This window comes from Lotus japonicus, chromosome 3, assembly GCF_012489685.1.
Source record: "Lotus japonicus ecotype B-129 chromosome 3, LjGifu_v1.2".
Taxonomy (NCBI): domain Eukaryota; kingdom Viridiplantae; phylum Streptophyta; class Magnoliopsida; order Fabales; family Fabaceae; genus Lotus; species Lotus japonicus.
The window spans coordinates 4,707,419-4,727,803 of NC_080043.1; the positions used below are offsets into that span (position 1 = coordinate 4,707,419).

The window sequence follows — 20,385 nt, forward strand, 5'->3', positions numbered from 1 at the left end:
CTAGAAGTCTCCAAATTACGACTAAAGCCAAAGAACCACCGCTCATTGGAATCTCGACAAACTCCTCTGCACGTCGCAAACTGAGAAGTACACCTTACCGAACCGTTTGTGTTGCACTTAATCCAAGTGGGTTGAGAGGAGCCCATCCTACTAGAGTTAGATGGTAAACACGACGACGAGGTAAGAAGGGAGAGTGTAGAACATTCCTACAATGCACGTGGCCAACCTGCAACCTAGTGTAGAGATCAAAATTTGCTGCAAAACAAAACTTACCCTAGAAAATGTAGTTCGCACGCGCAGTCCAAATAGCCCAAAACAATGATGCCAAAATTTGGGGTCACACCGCTCCGTAAGAGGATAGCGTACGCCCTCTAATGTTCTCTAGCAGCCATGGCCGAAACTCCGACGCAAAGAACTCGGGTTATCGATGCGCCGCAACCAATTGGGTCCATAAGGGACGAACACATCTGCAATCTCAGAATAAGTGCTGCAATTATAAAGTTCCCTAATTTTTTATATAATCATATCCTTTTATGACATGTTACAGTTAGTTCTCAAATCTCATCAGGTTTTATTGGAAAAAATAACACACAATTAATTTCGAATAGCAATTAAACAGGAAATCAACAGAAGAGCATGATTGTAATATCTCAAAAAATTAATGAGATACATCCAAATCACAATTTTTTTTAGTAACCAATAAGAATGAAACATATATTATATTATACCCAACGGTTTACGAGAAAATTAGTCATCATTATCGGTGGTGGATATCCGGCAAAAAATAAATCAATTAAGCATAGTTTTTACTATTATTTATACCTCCTTGTCACCTGGCTTCACTTTGTTGCTCAACCAAGGTTTCAAGTTTGAAACTTGAAACTTTCTCTCAATCCAAACGCTGCCTCTTCGCTTTCTCTCGTTTTCTCTCCTGTTTCTCTGGGATCCCTACCTCCTTCCTTCATGGGTCGTCCACCCAGTAATGGAGGCCCCGCCTTCCGCTTCACTCAGAACGAGGTATTCATCTATTCCATTCGATTCTCACTCCAAATTTCAACTTCTCATGATTTTCGCGTTTTTTTCTTCATCTCGTGTTTTATATAATGGGTGTACGTTTTCACGCTAAAGTTTGAATCTTTCACTGATTTAATCATCTGGGTCTTCATCCAAATTGCATGATTTTGGGAATCTTAAATTTTTCGCTGGATTTTGTTTAATTCGTTTTTTGTAACACATTTGAATTTTGGATATTGGATATTACATTTGTGTTGGCATAGCCAATGCTGGATGCTGATAGTAATATATGCATCAAGTTAGGGCTCTTGCATTGGGTTTTGAATGAGGGAAAGTGATAGCTGTATCACTTTGTGACTAATCTTGTGCTAGTATTGACAAGTGGTATGAAATTGGTGTGATGTACAAACCTCAGTAGTGGTTACCCTTAAGTAAGTTTTGTTCTCAGCCTTAGAATTTGGGTGTAGTGGGATTAAATTCGAGCGTTAAGCGGCTATTCCGTGGGTTCTTCGTTGATCATAGTGAATTTTCTACATTCTTTGCTTTCCCCCATTGATGTATGTCTGTAGCTCTGTTTAGGTCTTAGATAAGTTTTGTTCCCAGCCTTAGGGTCTGTGTGTATTGGGATTAGGCTATAAGCATTGAGGGGTTACTCTTTGTATCATTGATCAGAGTGAGTTGTCTACCTTTTTTCCACATTGATGTATGTTTTTAGCTCTGTGTTTGTCATACCGTGTTGCGTTAATGTCTGTGTGCTGTGTCTATTTTCTTCTCCACACTTTATGCTCACTTGTTTTAGTCATTGGTGCTGATGATTGGTCTCCAAGATGTGTTTGTTTATCATCCAACTTTCTACAGTTCTTTTACATTTTAGATCTTGCAAACTTTATGCAATGAGAGAGCATGTTGTTTCTTTATGGGTGGATCAGTTTTGGTTATAAAGTACATTGGAAGACATGTTACTGAGTTTGTGTGGGAGTTCTTGCAGAACCCTGTTTTAGACCATTTCCCTGTATTTTTCTTATCTTGTGAGGTTACATTGTCCTGGTCCCTACTCTGTTTTGCTTTGAGAACATGTGATATAATCACCTCTCTTTATGATTGAATAAATAGATTTACGATGCAATACAAGGTAGCATTCTATGATAGAATTGAGTAGAAGGCTAGATTTCATTAGTCCAATGAAAGATTTCGTTCCAAAAACTATTGTTTGTCTATATAGGTGGCAGAAATGGAAGCTATTCTTCAGGAGCACAACAATGCAATGCCTGCACGTGATGTTCTTGCAGTTCTTGCAGAGAAGTTCAGGTGTGCTGCAGTGCCCATATACTATTTTTGAGAATTTTAATGAGTATCAAACTTTGAGCAGTATTTAGTATGCTCCTGAAAAGTGGGATTAATTTTGCGTTTTTTTTTAATGCAGTGAATCACCAGATCGGAAAGGCAAGATTACAGTGCAGATGAAGCAAGTATGAGTACTATATTTTATAATGATAGGGAATTTTTCAGCCTTCAATTTCTTAGTTTTCCTCTTCATTATAGGTTTGGAATTGGTTTCAAAATAAAAGGTATGCGATAAGGGCAAAATCAAGTAAGACTCCTGGAAAGTTAAATATCACACCTATGCCTCGGGATGATTCAGCCCCAGTCAGGAATATGTCTCAACCAATAGCTGCACCAATTCTTACCGGTCCAGGTTCAGGTAGAATGCTGCTTCTTCTTAGGTTTTTAATTATATTCATTTTGCTTGAATCCATATTCACTCTTATTTGTTAGTTCTGGTTACTTAATGTTGTGTTAATTTCTTTTTAAATTTTATTATGCTTCCTACGAAGCTCATATACCATATCAGTGTTAATGTCTAGGATGACTAATATATCTTAGTTGGTGATGCTAATTTTGCAGATCTATTTAGTTTTTAGGGCTAGATGTCCTTTGCTTTATTGCGTTATGTTTCTAGTATGATTTTGTATTGTAGTGTGCATGGGGAAGTTCAAAAAGTAATAAACTATTTTTTAGAGAGCTTTCTGTTTCCATTAACATCCTTGTCTACCATAATTCTAAGTAATATCTGTTTTTACATTATTATTGATTTCTTCCTTCAACAAGATCAGTGTAAAATGGGGTCAAATGATTTAGGGTTTTAAGCCCAATGGTGTTGTGTCCTACTTGCTAATAATACAACACAGAAGTTTGCGGATTTGAAAGCAAAATATGTTAATCATATTGTTGCCTGAAATGCCAATTTTTTCAAACTAGAATATACATATGAATCAAACGATACATTGATTCCAAACTTGATCTTCCATGTATTTCTGTGAATATACCACTTTTTTGGCCATAGTTCGGAATTCTGGTGAACTCTTCTGGGTGCTACTGTTAAATATCTTGCACGATCTTAGTAGCTGCTGAGTTTCAAATTCTAACACCATTTACAATATTGTTTTTGAACGGATGATAGTAATTCTGTGCAATCTACTTTCTAAGTTAATCTTTTTAGTTTCAAGTTATTTTGTAGTAGTGGCAACTACTAACTGGCATTTTAGATTTTTGCTGAAGCAAAACTAGCACTTATTCTTTTATGTTGTTGCACTGCCGTAAGACGTGTTGTTGGATATGAACTTTCTGCCCCTGTTCCAAGTTAAGTATGTATTATGCATTACCTGATCTAAAATCTTGTGACATGCAGGAGTGCAAATGTTGTATAATTGTGCAATACTATGAATAATTCAGGCTAAAGTGATGTATGATGTATCTCATTTTCCAAGTACTGTATGGTACCCAAATTAGTGTGACTTTAATAGAACTGGACCAGAATTGAATTTAATGGTGTGATTTTGTCAGTCTCTGGATTGGTGTAAGAGAGAAAAAGCACAGAGATTGAGAATAATATGGGATGTAGATGTACAATTTTCCCTCTCGAGGTATTTGAGAGACCTGGCCTCTCCTGTTTTTCGCCCTTCAAACAATCCATATCCTCAATCCCTCTCCATAATATCCTTATATCCAACTACAGATGTACTGTAACTAACTAAATGGTTACTGCTGCGATCTGTTATTTCTATTAATGACATATTTAGACCCTTCTTCTCCACTCTCACCCTAATTCTTCCTACCATTGAATTATTGGAGGTTTTCTAATAGACTGGAACCTGATATAGATTTGGTACATCTGTCATCATATGATCATACATTCATACTCAAGTGTTATTTAAGCATGTTGACGTGTCTAGAGATTCATCATAGGCCGTGTCTGAGCTTAAAATTAAAAGCTTACCTCCAAGTTGCATATCTCAGTACACATGTTGCTATAATTTGTTAGTGCACTGTTAATACTGTTTCTCAAGAAGATGTTAATATATGTCGTAGCAACTGATTTTGCTGTTATGATCTGGGCTGAAAGGTTTACTGTATGCTGCTTTTAATCCTCCATTTTTTGGGGGTACAATGCTGCCTATATCTTTAATAGTCAATAAATAAGATTCTATCACAAAAAGGTCCTACAGTCCTACTATGGATTGTCTTCATTATAGAGTAAGGTGCTTATGTTTTTATGCTCTTATGATTCATTTGATTTATACTCACGTACACTATTTTCATTTTGTTCTACTCAGTTCCAACAACAGCAAAAGTTACTCCAGAAAATTCAGTTATGGAATTTGAAGCTAAATCTGCAAGGGATGGAGCATGGTCAATATTTCCTCTTTAATGTTTAGGATATTCTGTTGTTTATTTGTCTTCTTAATTATTTTATATCCATGGGCCTGACTTTTGTGTCTTCTGTTTGTTAGGTATGATGTGGCTAGCTTTCTATCACACAGATATTTGGAGTCCAGTGATCCGGTAATTTTAAGATGAGATTATTTCCATTCATAAGTTTTGGGGAAGGAATTGATGAGATTTTTTACATTGTTTTCAGTTGTCCTTTGGCCCTAAAATATTGCTTTGCTGATCCTACGATTTTACATCTATGTATTCCTTTATGTACATACATGAATATTAAAACTGCCCATGTAAAGTTATTAAATAGAATGTTCTTGGTGGTTCAACCCTAGCAGACTTGTTAGAATATATTAGGGGATACTAGTTTTAATGTTAGCAGGCTTATGCTTGTACTAGTGTTAATAATACTACATATAGTTAATGATTATACTAATATCGTTATACATTATCCCTACAATTTAGGAGTTTGATTTGTAATCAGAATTAAACTCTAGCACTTGTATATAAATTCATGAAGGCGTAAAGGAATATGCAATTTCAACTATTCTGAAGAGCTGAAGTTGGCATCTAGAGCCTCCTCCTCTCACTTTTTTCTGATAAGATAATCATGAGATATATACTATTTGTGTTTACTTCCAGATTTGTTTTAAAAAAGTTTTCTGGGGTGGTCGCGGAGGACTTAAGTATTAAATAAATTAAATTGATTTGGTACTCAGTTTCCAGGTATCTCATAAATGGTGCTGTAGTTAGCTTCAGTTTTGTCATCAAATATTTTGCAGAAATTTGAAGAAATTGTTGTGCACTTCGTTTTAATTTGTTCATTGTTCTGCCTTTATAGATCAAGTAATCGTAATTTCTTTCTCCATGCCTCAGGAAGTGCTGGTACGGTTTGCTGGTTTTGGACCTGAAGAAGATGAGTGGGTTAATGTTCGAAGGAATGTTCGGCCCCGCTCTCTACCATGTGAATCATCTGAATGTGTTGCAGTCCTCCCTGGAGATCTTATACTCTGTTTTCAGGTTGGACTATCTGTAGCTAGATGTCATAAAAAGTTAATTCAATCATTGAAATTTATCTCGAATGATATGTATATATATACATATATATATTGTGACATGTATCTTTTCCTATCAATATAGAAGTTTTGATTTTTGACATTACAGGAAGGTAAAGAGCAAGCTCTTTACTTTGACGCCCATGTCCTTGATTCTCAAAGACGAAGGCATGATGTAAGAGGCTGTCGTTGTAGATTTTTGGTTCGTTATGATCATGATCAGTCAGAGGTATTAATATTGTCTTATGGATTTTTTTTCTTTCATGATTGGATTATGTTACATCGTTTTTTTGTTTCAAATAGGATTTTAGTCCTTATAGTTTTCAGTCACTTCAGTTTTGGTCCCTATAGTTTTTTTATTTTAGAATATCATTCCTTTTACTTTCCACTTATTTGGATTTTGGTCTCCATCCTTAAGGCATTATTCCCTATTTTCATTCTTTGGGTTTTAGTTTCTATAGTTTCTCAAAGATATTGCTCTCTGTTTTTTCAGATAGGATTGGTCCCTATAGTTTCCACTTACTGAGGTATTTGTCCCTAACTTGTGGACCTAAACTCAGATAATTGAAAATATGAGGAACAATATAAAAAAAAGAAAAAAAACTAAAGGAACCAAAACTTTAATGAATGGGGAATGGATTCTCTCATGTTGGATAGAACCTTTCTTAAATTTTATAAATGTTTTAAGCATAAAATTTTCAAATAACAAGTTTATGTAAAATCTAATATTGGAGTTAACATACCCAATGAATGGAAACTACTGGGACCAAAACTTTATTTAAACTTTTTTATATAAAAGTTCTATTCCACAAGTGAGGGTCAATCATATGGAGAGAAGATAGCAATTAGCTTAAGTATTATGACGCACTTAAATTTTTTTGGTTCTTGAGGTTTAACACACATGCTTTTTAACTTTTAACATTATATATTGAATTGTTGATTCTTTAAAAGGTTTCATGTTCAGATACCGTCCTCTTAACTTCTCGTTCTGAAATTGTCTACATATTAAATCCCTATTTCCCGTTGGAATTTTTCAGTCCAGTTGCCATCATTTTTATGAGAGGATCAATTTATGCAGAATGACTGCAAAACAGTGAACTGAACTGACTTATGACTGTGCTTGTTGCTATTGCTTCACAATTGTGCCATTTGAAAAGAGGCAGATTCACTTATTTTACAATATTCTATCAATTGATTTAATTCGTTTTAAGTTTTTAAGTAAAGAAAGACATTGGCAAATATAACCATATAACTTCTGTTAAAGATCCCTCAATCAATTCATGTTGTTGATACGCCCATCTTGTGATTTTGCCAGGAAATTGTGCCGCTTAGGAAGGTTTGTCGCAGGCCTGAAACTGATTACAGACTACAGCAACTTCATGCTGTGAGTGATTCAGCACATGTGGATCAGCAGAAGAGTGGCATGGATGCTGCAAATGTTTACACTATCAGGGTTACTAGTTCTTCTGAAACAGTGCCAAAGCAGCAGGTTACAAACATTCATCAACTCCCAACACCAGTTTTGCAACCAAATGTTTCTCTAGCCCCACAGAGTATGAATGTGGATCCAAAGAAAGCTGAGACAACTGATGTTCAACCTGGAAATTCCACCATTGTCCCAGGCAGTGTCCCATTCCCTAGCATAGTTACTACAACTAGTGCTCCTGAAGTCCCTACTCAAAACATGGCTGAAGGAAAATAACTAACTATGTCATGTGAATGGGACATCATTAAATGCTCTCTTTAGACTAGTAATTAACTGGAAAGTTATCTTAAGCACACAGCGCTTGTACATGAAGTTTCTCCTGCTGTTTTATCTCAAATGTGGAAACTTACAAGAATGAGTTTACACAATTTTCAAGCATATAGAGGTAGGCATTTCATAACCAAAAAAAGAGAGAAAAACTGCAGTATATATAGGTTAAGTCCAAACAATTCAGCTGGTGTTCAAATTAAGGTATTATTCACTTTATTTCTGTGGTCAAATTCGCATTATCTTTTTCTAGATGAAAATGTTCCTAAATTCTCGTTCCAACAAGGAACAAGTTCAAGTCAAGTATCCATTTTGAGTTTTTTTTTTTGAAATTACATCTTTTTAAAAAATAACCAATTTTCATTCTTTTAACCATAGTGTTCTTGGATTTGATATTTTCTGTTCTCATTTTGTCTAACCAAAATGGGTAGCGATGTAATTTGATAGGTAACATATGTAAATAATGACAATTTCGATATTGTCTAAGATGAACTCTCACCTAGAGATGTTTGGATTTGTCACCTTACCCATTAGAAATGTCACTTCACTTTAAAGTGGGGAAATACTTAAATAACCCTCCATGTTTTACTCCAGAAGATTAAGTTCTGGAGCGCTTCGGAAGTTGAACTTCCCAAGTGCTTAAGAAATGGGGGTGTCAAATTATATTAGTGCTTCGAAATTTTAAATGACTGTTTTACTCTGGAAGATTAAGTTTCGGAGCGCTCCGAAAATTAAACTTTTGAAGTCCTTAAGAAATGGGGGTGCCAAATCATATTAGTGCTTCGGAACGTTAAGGTTCCAGAGTGCTTCAGAACTTTAACTTCCGGAGTACTTCGAAACTTTATGTTCCGGAGGATAGTTTTGGCATTTTTAAAAAAAGTATGAGGTACCAAATCTGGTACATGGGGTGTCAAATCAAACGCTTGTCAGATTATAATGGATCGTCAAATTATAATGGATGGTACAGATTGTGCATCAATTTCTTAAACCCTTAAAAAAAAATTTGAAAGTTAAACCCTTTTTTTTGGTGCGAAAAGAAAGGACAGACAACAACAAATAAGAAAACAAAAGACAAACTGAGGCCTTAGCCTCAGGAACGAAACTCCAAGCTCATACGCTAGGAGAAGACTACCCAAACCCTGCCAAGGATTCTCTATGAACACTAGCTCTTCATCTTGATTGGCCCCATGCTTGGCAAGAAGATCGGCACACATATTTCCCTCCCTAAGAGTAAGGACTAGCTTCACTCTCCAAGATCGCTCCAAGAGGTCCTTGATATCCCATAGCAGTGAAGCATACAAGTGGTGAGCTACCGGAGGAGCCAAAACCAAGCTAACCGCGTGAAGAGAATCAGATTGGCATTCGACAATTCGGTAACCCAGCTCCCAAGCCATGGTTAAACCATGAAAAATAGCCAAGAGTTCCAGAAAAAGGATATCTGAAGTAGGCTGAAAACCAAAGAAACCTAGCAGCCAACCTCCCTCAAAGCTCCGCAGGCACCCGCCATAGCCTCCACGACTAGGGGTCCCCAGAACGCTGCCATCAACTTGACAACAACGAAATTCTCTAGCATCGAACACCACCTAACCCACCGCTCCTAGGATGGCTCTGAAACATGAGTAGAGAACATGTGACCAATATCTGTCGCCATAGCAGTGATGTGCACAGCCATTGCCTGATCCGACAGCAAAAGGTTCTCAAACACCCTAAGATTCTGAGCTCTCCAAATCCACCAAAGGGTCGCACGCGCGACATAAAGTTAAACCCTTAATATTAATAACAAATATTATAATCTAAAAAAATTAAATCACTTTTCATCTTAGTTTAAATTTTAAATGATAATGTCTTTGCATTTTTTGTCAATGTATTTTTTCTTAAGACAAGTATCAAGAATCCTCTATCAAAGACAATTTTGTTCGAGTCGGGAACATCCACATCATGGTGAGACTAACTCTTCCAGCGAAAGTTTTTCCATTCACAAGACTCGAACACGAAATATTGCTTAAGGAGAATCAAACATGTATTACTTGAATCAACCACTCGTTAGTTTGGTGTATGTATTTGGCATAGTCATTTAAAATTGAGAAAAAGATTTATTAATTAATATAACTTATATTTCGTATTTCTTTATTTTTTTAAAATATACAAGATTTAATAATTTCCATTTTTCAATTATGTTTGGGTTTGAAAAATCTTCTTCTCTCTCTACGGGTGTAGGGCAGACGGCAGAGCAGAGAGGCAGAGAGATCAGCACTCTTCGTTAAAAATCAAAACTTTTTCTTCCTTTATGGTGGTTCGTGGTGAGTTTCTGCTTCACCCTTACTTTGGAGCCGTTCTTGGGCATCACGCAATCTCTCGTTCTGCCACCGGAGAAGCTCCAATGGCGGGTTCTATGGCAATGTTGGGTGGCGATGATGGGTCTTGACGGTGGCTTCGATTTGTGGGATGTCGAGAACGAGAAAGAATGCGGCAACTTGGTGATGATGGGTCTTGACATTTGATGTACTAGGTATTGATTGTGGGATTCTAAACATTGCTTTGTTAGATTTATTGTTCCCTTTCTTTTCCAAGTTGTTTACAATAAAGCTATGGTTTTCGTGTATACACTTCTTGTTTTAATGTTGTATCGAATCCGACACAAGCTAGACTTTTGCTAAATGTATGATTTTATTTTACTCTCTATCCCTCCTTCTCATGTTTTATACTTGCATTGTCATGCTAGTTCTGTGGCTTGGCTTTGATAATTATTTATCCCTTTTGGGTTGCTCTGGGGAGTTAATGTATGGTATTGTATTTGTGTGTATAATTTTGTTAGAGGCTTTGTGATAAGGAAAAACCACCACTGATTCGAGGCGGGGAAGGAAAACACCCATAAGGTCTGACTTCGTTCCTGTTGCATTTCTCTCTTATTTGAAGAAAAGAAATTATTACCCTATATACTTCATATGACCAAGTGAGGCAATATTGACATTATACTCTACACTTACACTATAAACCTTTTACTTTCTACAGGTTTTTGGTCTACATCAGTTTGTCATGTAGGTGTAACAGTCATTTTGAGACCAATGTGATCGATATCTTGAAGTGCCTTGACCATTTTGTGAAAACCACAAAGGTGCAATTCACCACTCTCTTCTCTTTTAAGCATTACTCATCTTTTACATTTCATCACTGTCTTTTTCACTCTTTCTTTTTTATTCCTATAATCTCTTTCAATTAGGTACCGGACGATGGATGTTTGTTGGTAAAGGGTTGAACCGAGGCGGGGAAGGAAAACTACCATAAGGTCTGAAATCGTTCCTCTTGCATTTATTTCTAATATGAATAAAACAAATGATTACCCTATGTACTTCATATGACCAAGTGAGGAAATATTGACATGATACTCTACACTTACGCTATAAACTTTTTACTTTCTGCAGCTTGTTGGTCTACATCAGCCTAACCAGATCCCAATTGGAAGTGATTACGCAGTAAGTCTTATCCCGGTAATTTTTCTCGCTACATTTATTAGCTTTGTACCACTTATAAACTGATCATATTGATGACATTTAATTGTTCTTTGTTTGCTGGTATCAGTGCAGTCACTTTGCTCATGGAATTCCTCCAGATGGAAACAACTTTAGAGCCCTTCAACATCTTTCCTTCCAGGTGTGTTGGTCTCTTATCTAGTTCTATTGTTTTGTCTACTTTTTCTTCAAGAATCTATCATACATTGTAGGTACTTATATTTTTAATGGGAGAGATCCAAATCACAATTTTTTTGAGTAACCAATGGGAATGGAGTATATTATAGCCAAGCATTTATGGCTCTGTGCGAGCACTTGCAGTGAGAAGAGTAGTCATCGCTGCTGTCGGTAATGAATATCTGAGCCCAAAAAAATGCAATTAAGCCTAATTTTTATTATTTATCATCAAAATCTTACTTGTACCTCCGGTCACCTGGCTTCACTTTGTCGCTCACCCTATTCTCTTCGCAGCACAACCAAGTATTTAAGTTTGAAACTTTCTCTCAATCCAAACACTGCCTCTTTGCTTTGCACTCCCTTTCTCTTCCAAATACCACACATTCTCTCTCGCTTCCTCTCCTGTTTCTCTGGGATCCCTTCCTTCCTTTCTTCATGGGTCGTCCTCCTAGTAATGGAGGCCCCGCCTTCCGCTTCACCCAGAACGAGGTATTCATCTATTCCATTGGATTCTCACTCCAAATTTCAACTTCTGATGATTTTCGTGTTTTTTTCATCTTCTTTTAATATCTCGTGTTTTGTATAATGGGTGCACATTTTCATGTTAAAGTTTGAATCTTTCACTGATTTAATCAACTGGGTCTCCTTCCAAGTTGCATGATTTTGGGAAACTCAAATTTTTCGCTGGATTTTTTTTAATTCATTTTTTGCAATAGATTTGTATTTTGGATATTGGATATTACATTTGTGTTGGCATAGCCAATGCTAGATGCTGATAATAATATATGCATCAAGTTAGGGCTCTTACATTGGATGTTAAATGAGGGAAAGTGATTGCTGTATCACTTTGTGACTAATCAAGTGGTATGAAATTGCTGTGATGTACAAACCTCAGTAGTAGCTATCGTTCGGTAAGTTTTGTTCCCAGCCTTAGAATTTGGGTGTAGTGGGATTAAAATATGAGCGTTAAGTGTCTATCTCCGTGGGATCTTGGTTGATCATGGTGAATTTTCTACTTGCTTTCCCCGATTGATTTATGTCTGTAGCTCTATGTAGGTCATAGATAAATCTTGATCCCAGCCTTAAGATCTGGGTATATCGGGATTAGGCTATAAGCATTGAGAAGCTACTCTTCGTATTATTGATCATAGTGAATTGGCTACCTTTTTCCCCATTGTTGTATGTCTTTAGCTCAGTGTTTGTCATACCATGTTGCGTTAATGTCCGTGTTCTGCGTCTATTTTCTTCTCCACACTTTCTGCTCACTTGTTTGAGTCATTGGTGCTGATGATTGGTCTCCTAGATGTGTTTTTTTATCATCCAACTTTCTACAGTTCTTTTACATTTTAGATCTTGCAAACTTTATGCAATGAGAGAGCATGTTGTTTCTTAACGGGTGAATGAGTTTTGGTTATAAAGTACATTGGAAGACATGTTACTGAGTTTGTGTGGGAGTTCTTGCAGAACCCTGTTTGAGACCATTTCCCTGTATTTCTCTTATCTTGTGAGATTACATTGTGCTGGACTCCTGGTCCCTACCCTCTTTTTGATGATTGATTAAATAGATTTATGATGCAATATGAAATAGCATTCTATGATAGAATATTATAGAAGGCTAGATTCCATTAGTCCGATGAAAGATTTTGTTCCAAAAACTATTGTTTGTCTATATAGGTGGCAGAAATGGAAGCTATTCTTCATGAGCACAACAATGCAATGCCAGCACGTGATGTTCTTGAAGTTCTTGCAGAGAAGTTCAGGTGTGCTGCAGTGCCCATATACTATTTTTTAGAATTTTAATGAGTACCAGACTTTGAGTAGTATTTAGTATGCTCCTGAAAAGTGGGACTGAATTTGTGCTTTATTCATGCAGTGAATCACCTGATCGTAAAGGCAAGATTACAGTGCAGATGAAGCAAGTATGAGTACTATATTTTATAATGATAGGGAATCTCTCTGCCTTCAATTTCTTAGTTTTCCTCTTCATTGTAGGTTTGGAATTGGTTTCAAAATAAAAGGTTTGCGATAAGGTCAAAATCAAGGAAGACTCCTGGAAATTTAAATATCACAGCTATGCCTCGGGATGATTCAGCCCCAGTCAGGAATATGTCTCAACCAATAGCTGCTCCAACTCTTGCTGCTCCAGGTTCAGGTAGAATGTTGCTGGTTCTTAGGTTTTAAATTTTATTCATTTTGATTGAATCCATATTCACTCTTATTTGTTAGTTCTGGTTACTTAATGTTGTGCTAAAATTTCTTTTGAAATTTTGTTATGCTTCCTACAAAGCTCATGCCCATCACAGTGTTAATGACTTGGATGACTGATTTATCTTAGTTGGTTATGCTAATTTTGCAGATCTATTTAGTTTATAGGACTCGATGTCTTTTGCTTTATTGCGTGATGTTTCTAGTATGACTTTGTATTGTAGTGTGCACGGGGAAGTTCAAAAAGTAATAAATTATATTTTATAGAAAGCTTTCTGTTTCCATTAGCCTTGTCTATCGCAATTCTATGTAATATCTTGTTTTTGCATTATCATTGATTTTTTCCTTCAACAAGATCAGTGGAAAATGGGGGCCAAATCATTCAGGATTTTAAGCCCAGTGGTTTTGTGTCCTACTTGCCAATACTACAAAACCAATGTTTGAGGATTTGAAAGCAAAATATGTTGATCATATTCTTGCCTGAAATGCCAAAATTCTTAAACTAGAATATACATATGAATCGAACAACACATTGATTCCCAACTCGATCTTCCATGTATTTCTGTGAACATACCAATTTTATGGCCATAGTTTGGAATTTTGTTGAACTCTGCTGGGTGCTACAGTTAAATATATGGCACGGTCTTAGTAGCTGCTGAATTTCAAATTCTAACACCATTTATAATATTGTTTTTGAACATAAGACATTAATTCTGTGCAATCTACTCTCTAAGTCAATCTTTTTAGTTTCATGTTATTTTGTAGTAGCGTCAACTACTAACTGGCATTTTAGATTTTTGCTGAAGCAAAACTTGCACTTATTCTTCTACACTGTTGCTCTGAGAATTTTCCTCATTTTCTACTGCCATAAGATGTGTTGTTGGATATGAATTTCATGCTCCTGTTCCAAGTTTAATATTTATTATGCATTACTAGATCTAAAATCTTGTGACATGTAGGAGTACAAATGTTGTATAATTGTGCAATGCTGCGAATAATTCAGTCTTAAGTGACTGACTGTGCATATCAGATATTGCTTATCAGTATAATTAGGTGCATGATCAATTTTAGAACCACCCCTCATACAAAAGGCCATTTTTATGTACTTTACCTTTGTGTACAGCACTTAGCAGATTTCCTGTTACCTTTTTATCTGTTGACAAATGGGTAATTGGTGATGATTTTCTTCATGTGAAGTCTTCCATCAAAGGAAGTTTCTCAGTGTTCTTCCAGTTGCTTGTGTGAAACAATATGTAGGACTTACTTTGGTAGTCACATGTCTACACTCTACAGTATACTTTTATGCTTCAGTCATACATGACTGAGATTCCAAAACTCTTTCTGTCTGAACTCTGAATATAATTTGGTTGTAGAAGAATGACAATGCAAGTTATGTATAATGTATCACATTTTCCAAGTACTGCATGGTATCCAAATTAGCGTGACATTAAGGTAGCGTTTGGTAGACATGTGGGAAGGGAACAGAACGGGACATAGGAGTTCCGTTCCATGTTTGTCATGTTTTTGAGATGAAACTGAACCCCTTCACTGTTTACATGATTCAGTGTTTTTTTCGTTCATTTCAATGTGAAAACAAAAACAAAAATCAATACTTTGTAATTGTATGATCGATTCAGTCTTATGATCAAATTCTTTTTATAATCATTGCTTCTTAGTCTATTGCACAGTGATCTCATTACACTGTTACACTATTGATAGTGATACTATTATGGTAGGGGTATATATGTAACTAATTTTATCGTTCTGTTCTGTCTGTGTTGTATTTACCAAACACAATACACATAACATTATTGTCGTGTTCAATCCTGTTATGTTATGTTCCATTCTGTTCTGTCTTGTGACTCTTGTCCGGTTCCGTTACCAAACCATACCTAATAGAACTGGACCAGAATTGAGTTCAATGGTGTAATTTTGTCAGTCTCTGGATTGGTTTAAGAGAGAAGAACAGAGATTGAGAATAATATGGGATGTAGATGTACAATTTTCCCTCTCGAGATATTTGAGAGACCTGGCCTCTCCTCTTTTTCGCCCTTCAAACAATCCATGTCCTCAATCCCTCTTCATAATTAACTTATAACCAACTACAGATGTACTGTAGCTAACTAAAGGGTTACTGCTGCTATCTGTTATTTCTAGTAACGACATATTGAGGCCCTTCTTCCTCCATAGAATTATTGGAAGCTTTCTAATAGACTGGAACCTGATATAGATTTGGTACATATGTCATCATATGATCATACTTAAGTGTTATTTTAAGCACGTTGACTTGTCTAGAGATTCATCATAGGCTGTCAATGAGATCAAATTAAAAGCTTACCTCCAAATTGCATATCTCAGTACACATCATGTTGCTATGATTTGTTAGTGCACCGTTATACTGTTTCTCAAGAAGATGTTAATATATGTTGTAACAACTGATTTTTCTGTTATGGTGTGGGCTGAAAGATTTATTGTATGCTGCTTTCAATCGTCCATTTTGTGGGAGTACAATGCTGCCTATATCTTCAATAGTCAATAAATAAGACTTGTAATCACAAAAAGGTCCTACCGTCCTACTATCACTATGGATTGTCTTCATTATAGACTAAGGTTGTTATGTTTTTATGCTCTGGTGATTCCTTTTTTCATTACTCACATACACTATTTTCATTTTGTTCTACTCAGTTCCAGCCACAGCAGAAGTTGCTCCAGAAAATTCAGTTATGGAATTTGAAGCTAAATCTGCAAGGGATGGAGCATGGTCAATATTTGCTCTTTATATTCTGTTGTTTATTTGTCTTCTTAATTATTTTATATCCATGGGCCTGACTTTATTTCTTATGTTTGTTAGGTACGATGTGGCTAACTTTCTATCACACAGATATTTGGAGTCCAGTGATCCGGTAATCTTAAGATGAGATTATTTCCATTCTTAAGTTTTGGTGAAGGAATTAATGAGATTTTTTTACATGGTTTTCAGTTGTCCTTTGCCCCTAAAATATTGCATTGCTAATCCTATGATTTTACATCTATCTATTCCCTTACCATGTTAAGTTATTAGATAGAATGTTTCTAGTGGTTCAACCCTAGCAAACTTGTTAGAATATTTTAGGGGCTATTAGTCTTAATGTTAGCGGGCTTATGCTTGTACTAGTGTTAATAATACTACATATAATTAATAGTATTAGTTATTGTATATAATATCGTTATACATTATCCTACAATTTAGGAGTAATCTTTTATTAGGAGTTTGATTTGTAACCAGAATTTAACACTAGTTCTTAAATATAAAGTCATAAAGGCGTAAAGGAATGCTCTCAAGCAATTCCAATTATTCTGAAGAGCTGAAGTTGGTATCTAGAGCCTCCTCCTCCTCCTACTGGCCACCATTGTAAACAAATAAAATGAAGTCTCTACTATTGTGAACAACTTCGGCGAAGTCTCTTATCACCAAAACCAGGTGATGCGATGAGAACCTGGGAAGTATTTAATCTACGTACCACAGCGAAGTAGATATAAACACCCAGTGAATGATATATTTTTTCTTAACATCAGTAGTTTTCTGGGATGTTTGCGGAGGACTTTAGTAATAAATTAAATTGATTTGGTAGTCAGTTTCCAGGTATCTCATTAATGGTGCTGTTGTTAGCTTCAGTTTTGTCATCAAATCATTTGTTGGAATTATGAATTGTTGTGCATTTCATCTTAATTTGTTCAGTGTTCTGCCTTTATAGATCAAGTAATCGTAATTTCTTTCTCCATGCCTCAGGAAGTGCTGGTACAGTTTGCTGCTTTTGGACCTCAAGAAGATGAGTGGGTTAATGTTCGAAGGAATGTTCGGACACGCTCTCTACCCTGTTTATCATCAGAATGTGTTGCAGTCCTCCCTGGAGATCTTATACTCTGTTTTCAGGTTGGAGTATCTGTAGCTAGATGTCATGAAAAGTTAATTCAATCATTGAAAATTATCTCGAATGATATATATTATTTTTTGTGACATTTACCTTTTCCTATCATTTTACAAGTTTTGGTTTTTGACATCACAGGAACGTAATGAGCAAGCTCTTTACTTTGATGCCCGTGTCCGTGATTCTGAAAGACGGAGGCATGATGTAAGAGGCTGTCGTTGTAGATTTTTGGTTCGCTATGATCATGATCAGTCAGAGGTATTAACTAATATTGTCTTATGGGATTTTTTTTCTTCTTTCATGATTGGATTAAGTCACATCATTTTTTGTTTCAATTAAAATTTTAGTCCCTATAGTTTTCAATCACTTCAGTTTTGGTCCCTATAGTTTTTTATTTTTGGATATCATTCCTTTTATTTTCCACTTATTTGGATTTTGGTCTCCATCCTTAAGGTATTATTCCCTATTTTCATTCTTTGGGTTTTAGTTTCTCAGAGGTATTGTTCTGTTTTTCAGATAGGATTGGTCCCTATAGTTTCCACTTACTGAGGTATTTGTCTCTAACTTATGGACCATAACTCAAATAATTGAAAATATGAGGAACAATATCGAAGACAAGAAAAAACTAAAGGAACCAAAACTTCAATGAATGGGGAATGGATTCTCTCATGTTAGATAGAACCGTTCTTAAATTTTATAAATGTTTTAAGCATAAATTTTTCAAATAACAAGTTTATGTTAAAATCTAATATTGGAGTTAACATACCCAATGGATGGAAACTACTGGGACCAGAATTTTATTTGATTTTTTTTTAGAAGTTCTATTCCACAAATGATGGTCAATCATATGGAGAGAAGATAGCAGTTAGCTTAAGTATTATGATGCACGTATCATCTTTGGTTCCTGAGGTTTAACACATGCTTTTTAACTTTTAACCTTATATATTGAATCAGTGATTCCTTAAAAAAGTTTCTTGTTCAGGTACAGTCCTCTTAACTTCTCGTTCTGAAATTGTCTCATATTAAATCCCTATTTCCCGTTGGAACTTTTCATTCAAGTTGCCAACATTTTTATGAGAGGATCAATGAATACAGAATGACTGCAGAACAATGAACTGAACTAGCTTATGACTGTGCTTGTTGCTGTTGCTTCACAATGGTGCCATTTGAAAAGAGGCAGAATCACTTATTTTATAATATCTATCAATTTGTTTTAAATTTTAATGTAAAAGAGAGACATCGACATATAACCGTATTACTTCTGTTAAAGATGACTCAATCGATTCATGTTGTTGATACACCCATCTTGTGATTTTGCCAGGAAATTGTGCCGCTTAGGAAGATTTGTCGCAGGCCTGAAACTGATTACAGACTACAGCAGCTTCATGCTGTGGGTGATTCAGCACATGTGGATCAGCAGAAGAGTGTCATGGATCCAAAGAAAGCTGAAACAACTGATGTTCAACCTGGAAATTCCACCATCATCCCATTCTCAGGGCCAGTCCAATACTAAATGATGCCTAAAACAAACTTTAAAGTGGGGTTTTTTTATTAAAACTTGAAAAATTGCAGTTATTCTCTCATTTTTATACTTTTATTTATTAGTTAGTAACAATTGATGAGGGAACTAGGGAAACCAAACTTGAGATTGGGATGAAGTTTTGTTGCTGCCGTTGCCGTTTGTTGAGTTTTTCGTGGAGTTTTGTTTTATTAATAAGGGAACTGGGGAAACCAAACGTTTGCCAGACTAGTCAAACGTGGGATGAAGTATTTATTTTTCTTTCTATGGAGACCATTGAGGTTGGTTTTTTGAACTGAGGCCTTGATTTTTATTTCAAGCCTTCCTTACAAAAAGACTATTGAACTTATCACATGAATATGCGGTCTTTTTTACTTAGTAAATTTTTTTTTTTACTCAGTAAAACTACTGGGACCAAAATTTTATTTCATTTTTTTTTAGAAGTTCTATTCCACAAATGATGGTCAATCAAATGGAGAGAAGATAGCAGTTAGCTTAAGTATTATGATGCATGTATCATTTTTGTTGCCTGAGGTTTAACACATGCTTTTTAACTTTTAACCTTATATATTGAATCAGTGATTCCATAAAAAAGTTTCTTGTTCAGATACAGTCCTCTTAACTTCTCGTTCTGAAATTGTCTCCATATTTAATCCATATTTCCCGTTGGGATTTTTCATTCCAGTTGCCAACATTTTTAAGAGAGGATCAATGAATACAGAACAATGAATTGAACTGGCTTATGACTGTGCTTGTTGCTATTGCTTCACAAATCACAATGGTGCCATTTGAAAAGGGGCAGAATCGTATTTTCGTTTCCAAAAAAAAAATGCATTCACTTTGTCTTTCAATTCAATCTCATTTCCACTTTCACATTCTTCTTATATTTCTTCATTCTTTTTTCTATCACATCACCCTAAATATTTTTCATTTTTCTCTCTTTTGGTTCTATCTCTCTCAATATTTGTGAAATTGCAGTATTTTTTTTATCAATAGTGGAATTGCAGTATGAACATATTCCTTTTCCTTTTGGAAACGAGAAGTGAAAGAACGAGTTGAAAGTTTACCGTCTACATATTCAAACTAACTCTCTTAAGGGTTTATTTGGTACGTCGTATTAGGTATAATAGTATTAGTTTATACAATACATTACAAACTTATTCATTGTTTGGTGCCCACTATTGTGTTGTATAGGCTTATCCATCGTGTGGTGTATAGGCAACTTGAAAATATTTAATTTACTACCACGCTACCACCAACTCCACCACCTCCAACATCACCCTCCAACACTGTCACCATCGTCGTTGCCTTCATCGCTATAACTACTACCATCATTTCCACCACCACCCTCCACCACCACCACCACTGCAACCACCAACACCATCATCACCATCTCCTTTCAAAACCACTTTCGTCGTCGCCACCGCCACTACCATCACCAAAATACTCTCCACCCCTACCACAACCCTCCACCACTACCACCGCCTCTACCACCCTCCACTGTCATCGTCACCACCACTATGTG

The 20,385-nt window shown here is 35.8% G+C and overlaps 2 protein-coding genes across 11 annotated transcripts; both read left to right on the forward strand.

Annotated features, from left to right (window-relative positions):
• Positions 1 to 837: 837 nt before the first annotated feature.
• On the forward strand, positions 838 to 7,761 carry LOC130748605 (protein SAWADEE HOMEODOMAIN HOMOLOG 2-like). The gene is made up of 9 exons (XM_057601836.1): positions 838 to 1,017; positions 2,237 to 2,322; positions 2,438 to 2,483; positions 2,557 to 2,716; positions 4,629 to 4,704; positions 4,806 to 4,857; positions 5,611 to 5,754; positions 5,899 to 6,018; positions 7,105 to 7,761. Exons 1-9 carry the CDS (start codon positions 964 to 966, stop codon positions 7,489 to 7,491), a joined length of 1,125 nt encoding a protein of 374 aa, XP_057457819.1. The 5' UTR covers positions 838 to 963; the 3' UTR covers positions 7,492 to 7,761.
• Positions 7,762 to 9,724: 1,963 nt separating this feature from the next.
• Positions 9,725 to 19,218, forward strand: LOC130746532 (protein SAWADEE HOMEODOMAIN HOMOLOG 2-like). Of its 10 annotated transcripts, none has more exons than XM_057599181.1 (15): positions 9,725 to 10,051; positions 10,358 to 10,418; positions 10,555 to 10,657; positions 10,763 to 10,828; positions 10,965 to 11,030; positions 11,122 to 11,193; positions 11,264 to 11,717; positions 12,903 to 12,988; positions 13,102 to 13,147; positions 13,221 to 13,380; positions 16,119 to 16,194; positions 16,285 to 16,336; positions 17,203 to 17,346; positions 17,480 to 17,599; positions 18,663 to 19,218. In XM_057599181.1, exons 7-15 carry the CDS (start codon positions 11,664 to 11,666, stop codon positions 18,852 to 18,854), a joined length of 930 nt encoding a protein of 309 aa, XP_057455164.1. In that variant the 5' UTR covers positions 9,725 to 10,051; positions 10,358 to 10,418; positions 10,555 to 10,657; positions 10,763 to 10,828; positions 10,965 to 11,030; positions 11,122 to 11,193; positions 11,264 to 11,663; the 3' UTR covers positions 18,855 to 19,218. The 10 variants fall into 10 exon arrangements, with proteins under 10 accessions (XP_057455164.1, XP_057455160.1, XP_057455161.1 ...); XM_057599177.1 differs by having other exon boundaries at positions 10,965 to 11,015; positions 11,122 to 11,399; positions 11,523 to 11,717; XM_057599178.1 differs by having other exon boundaries at positions 10,965 to 11,015.
• The last annotated feature ends 1,167 nt before the right edge of the window (positions 19,219 to 20,385 follow it).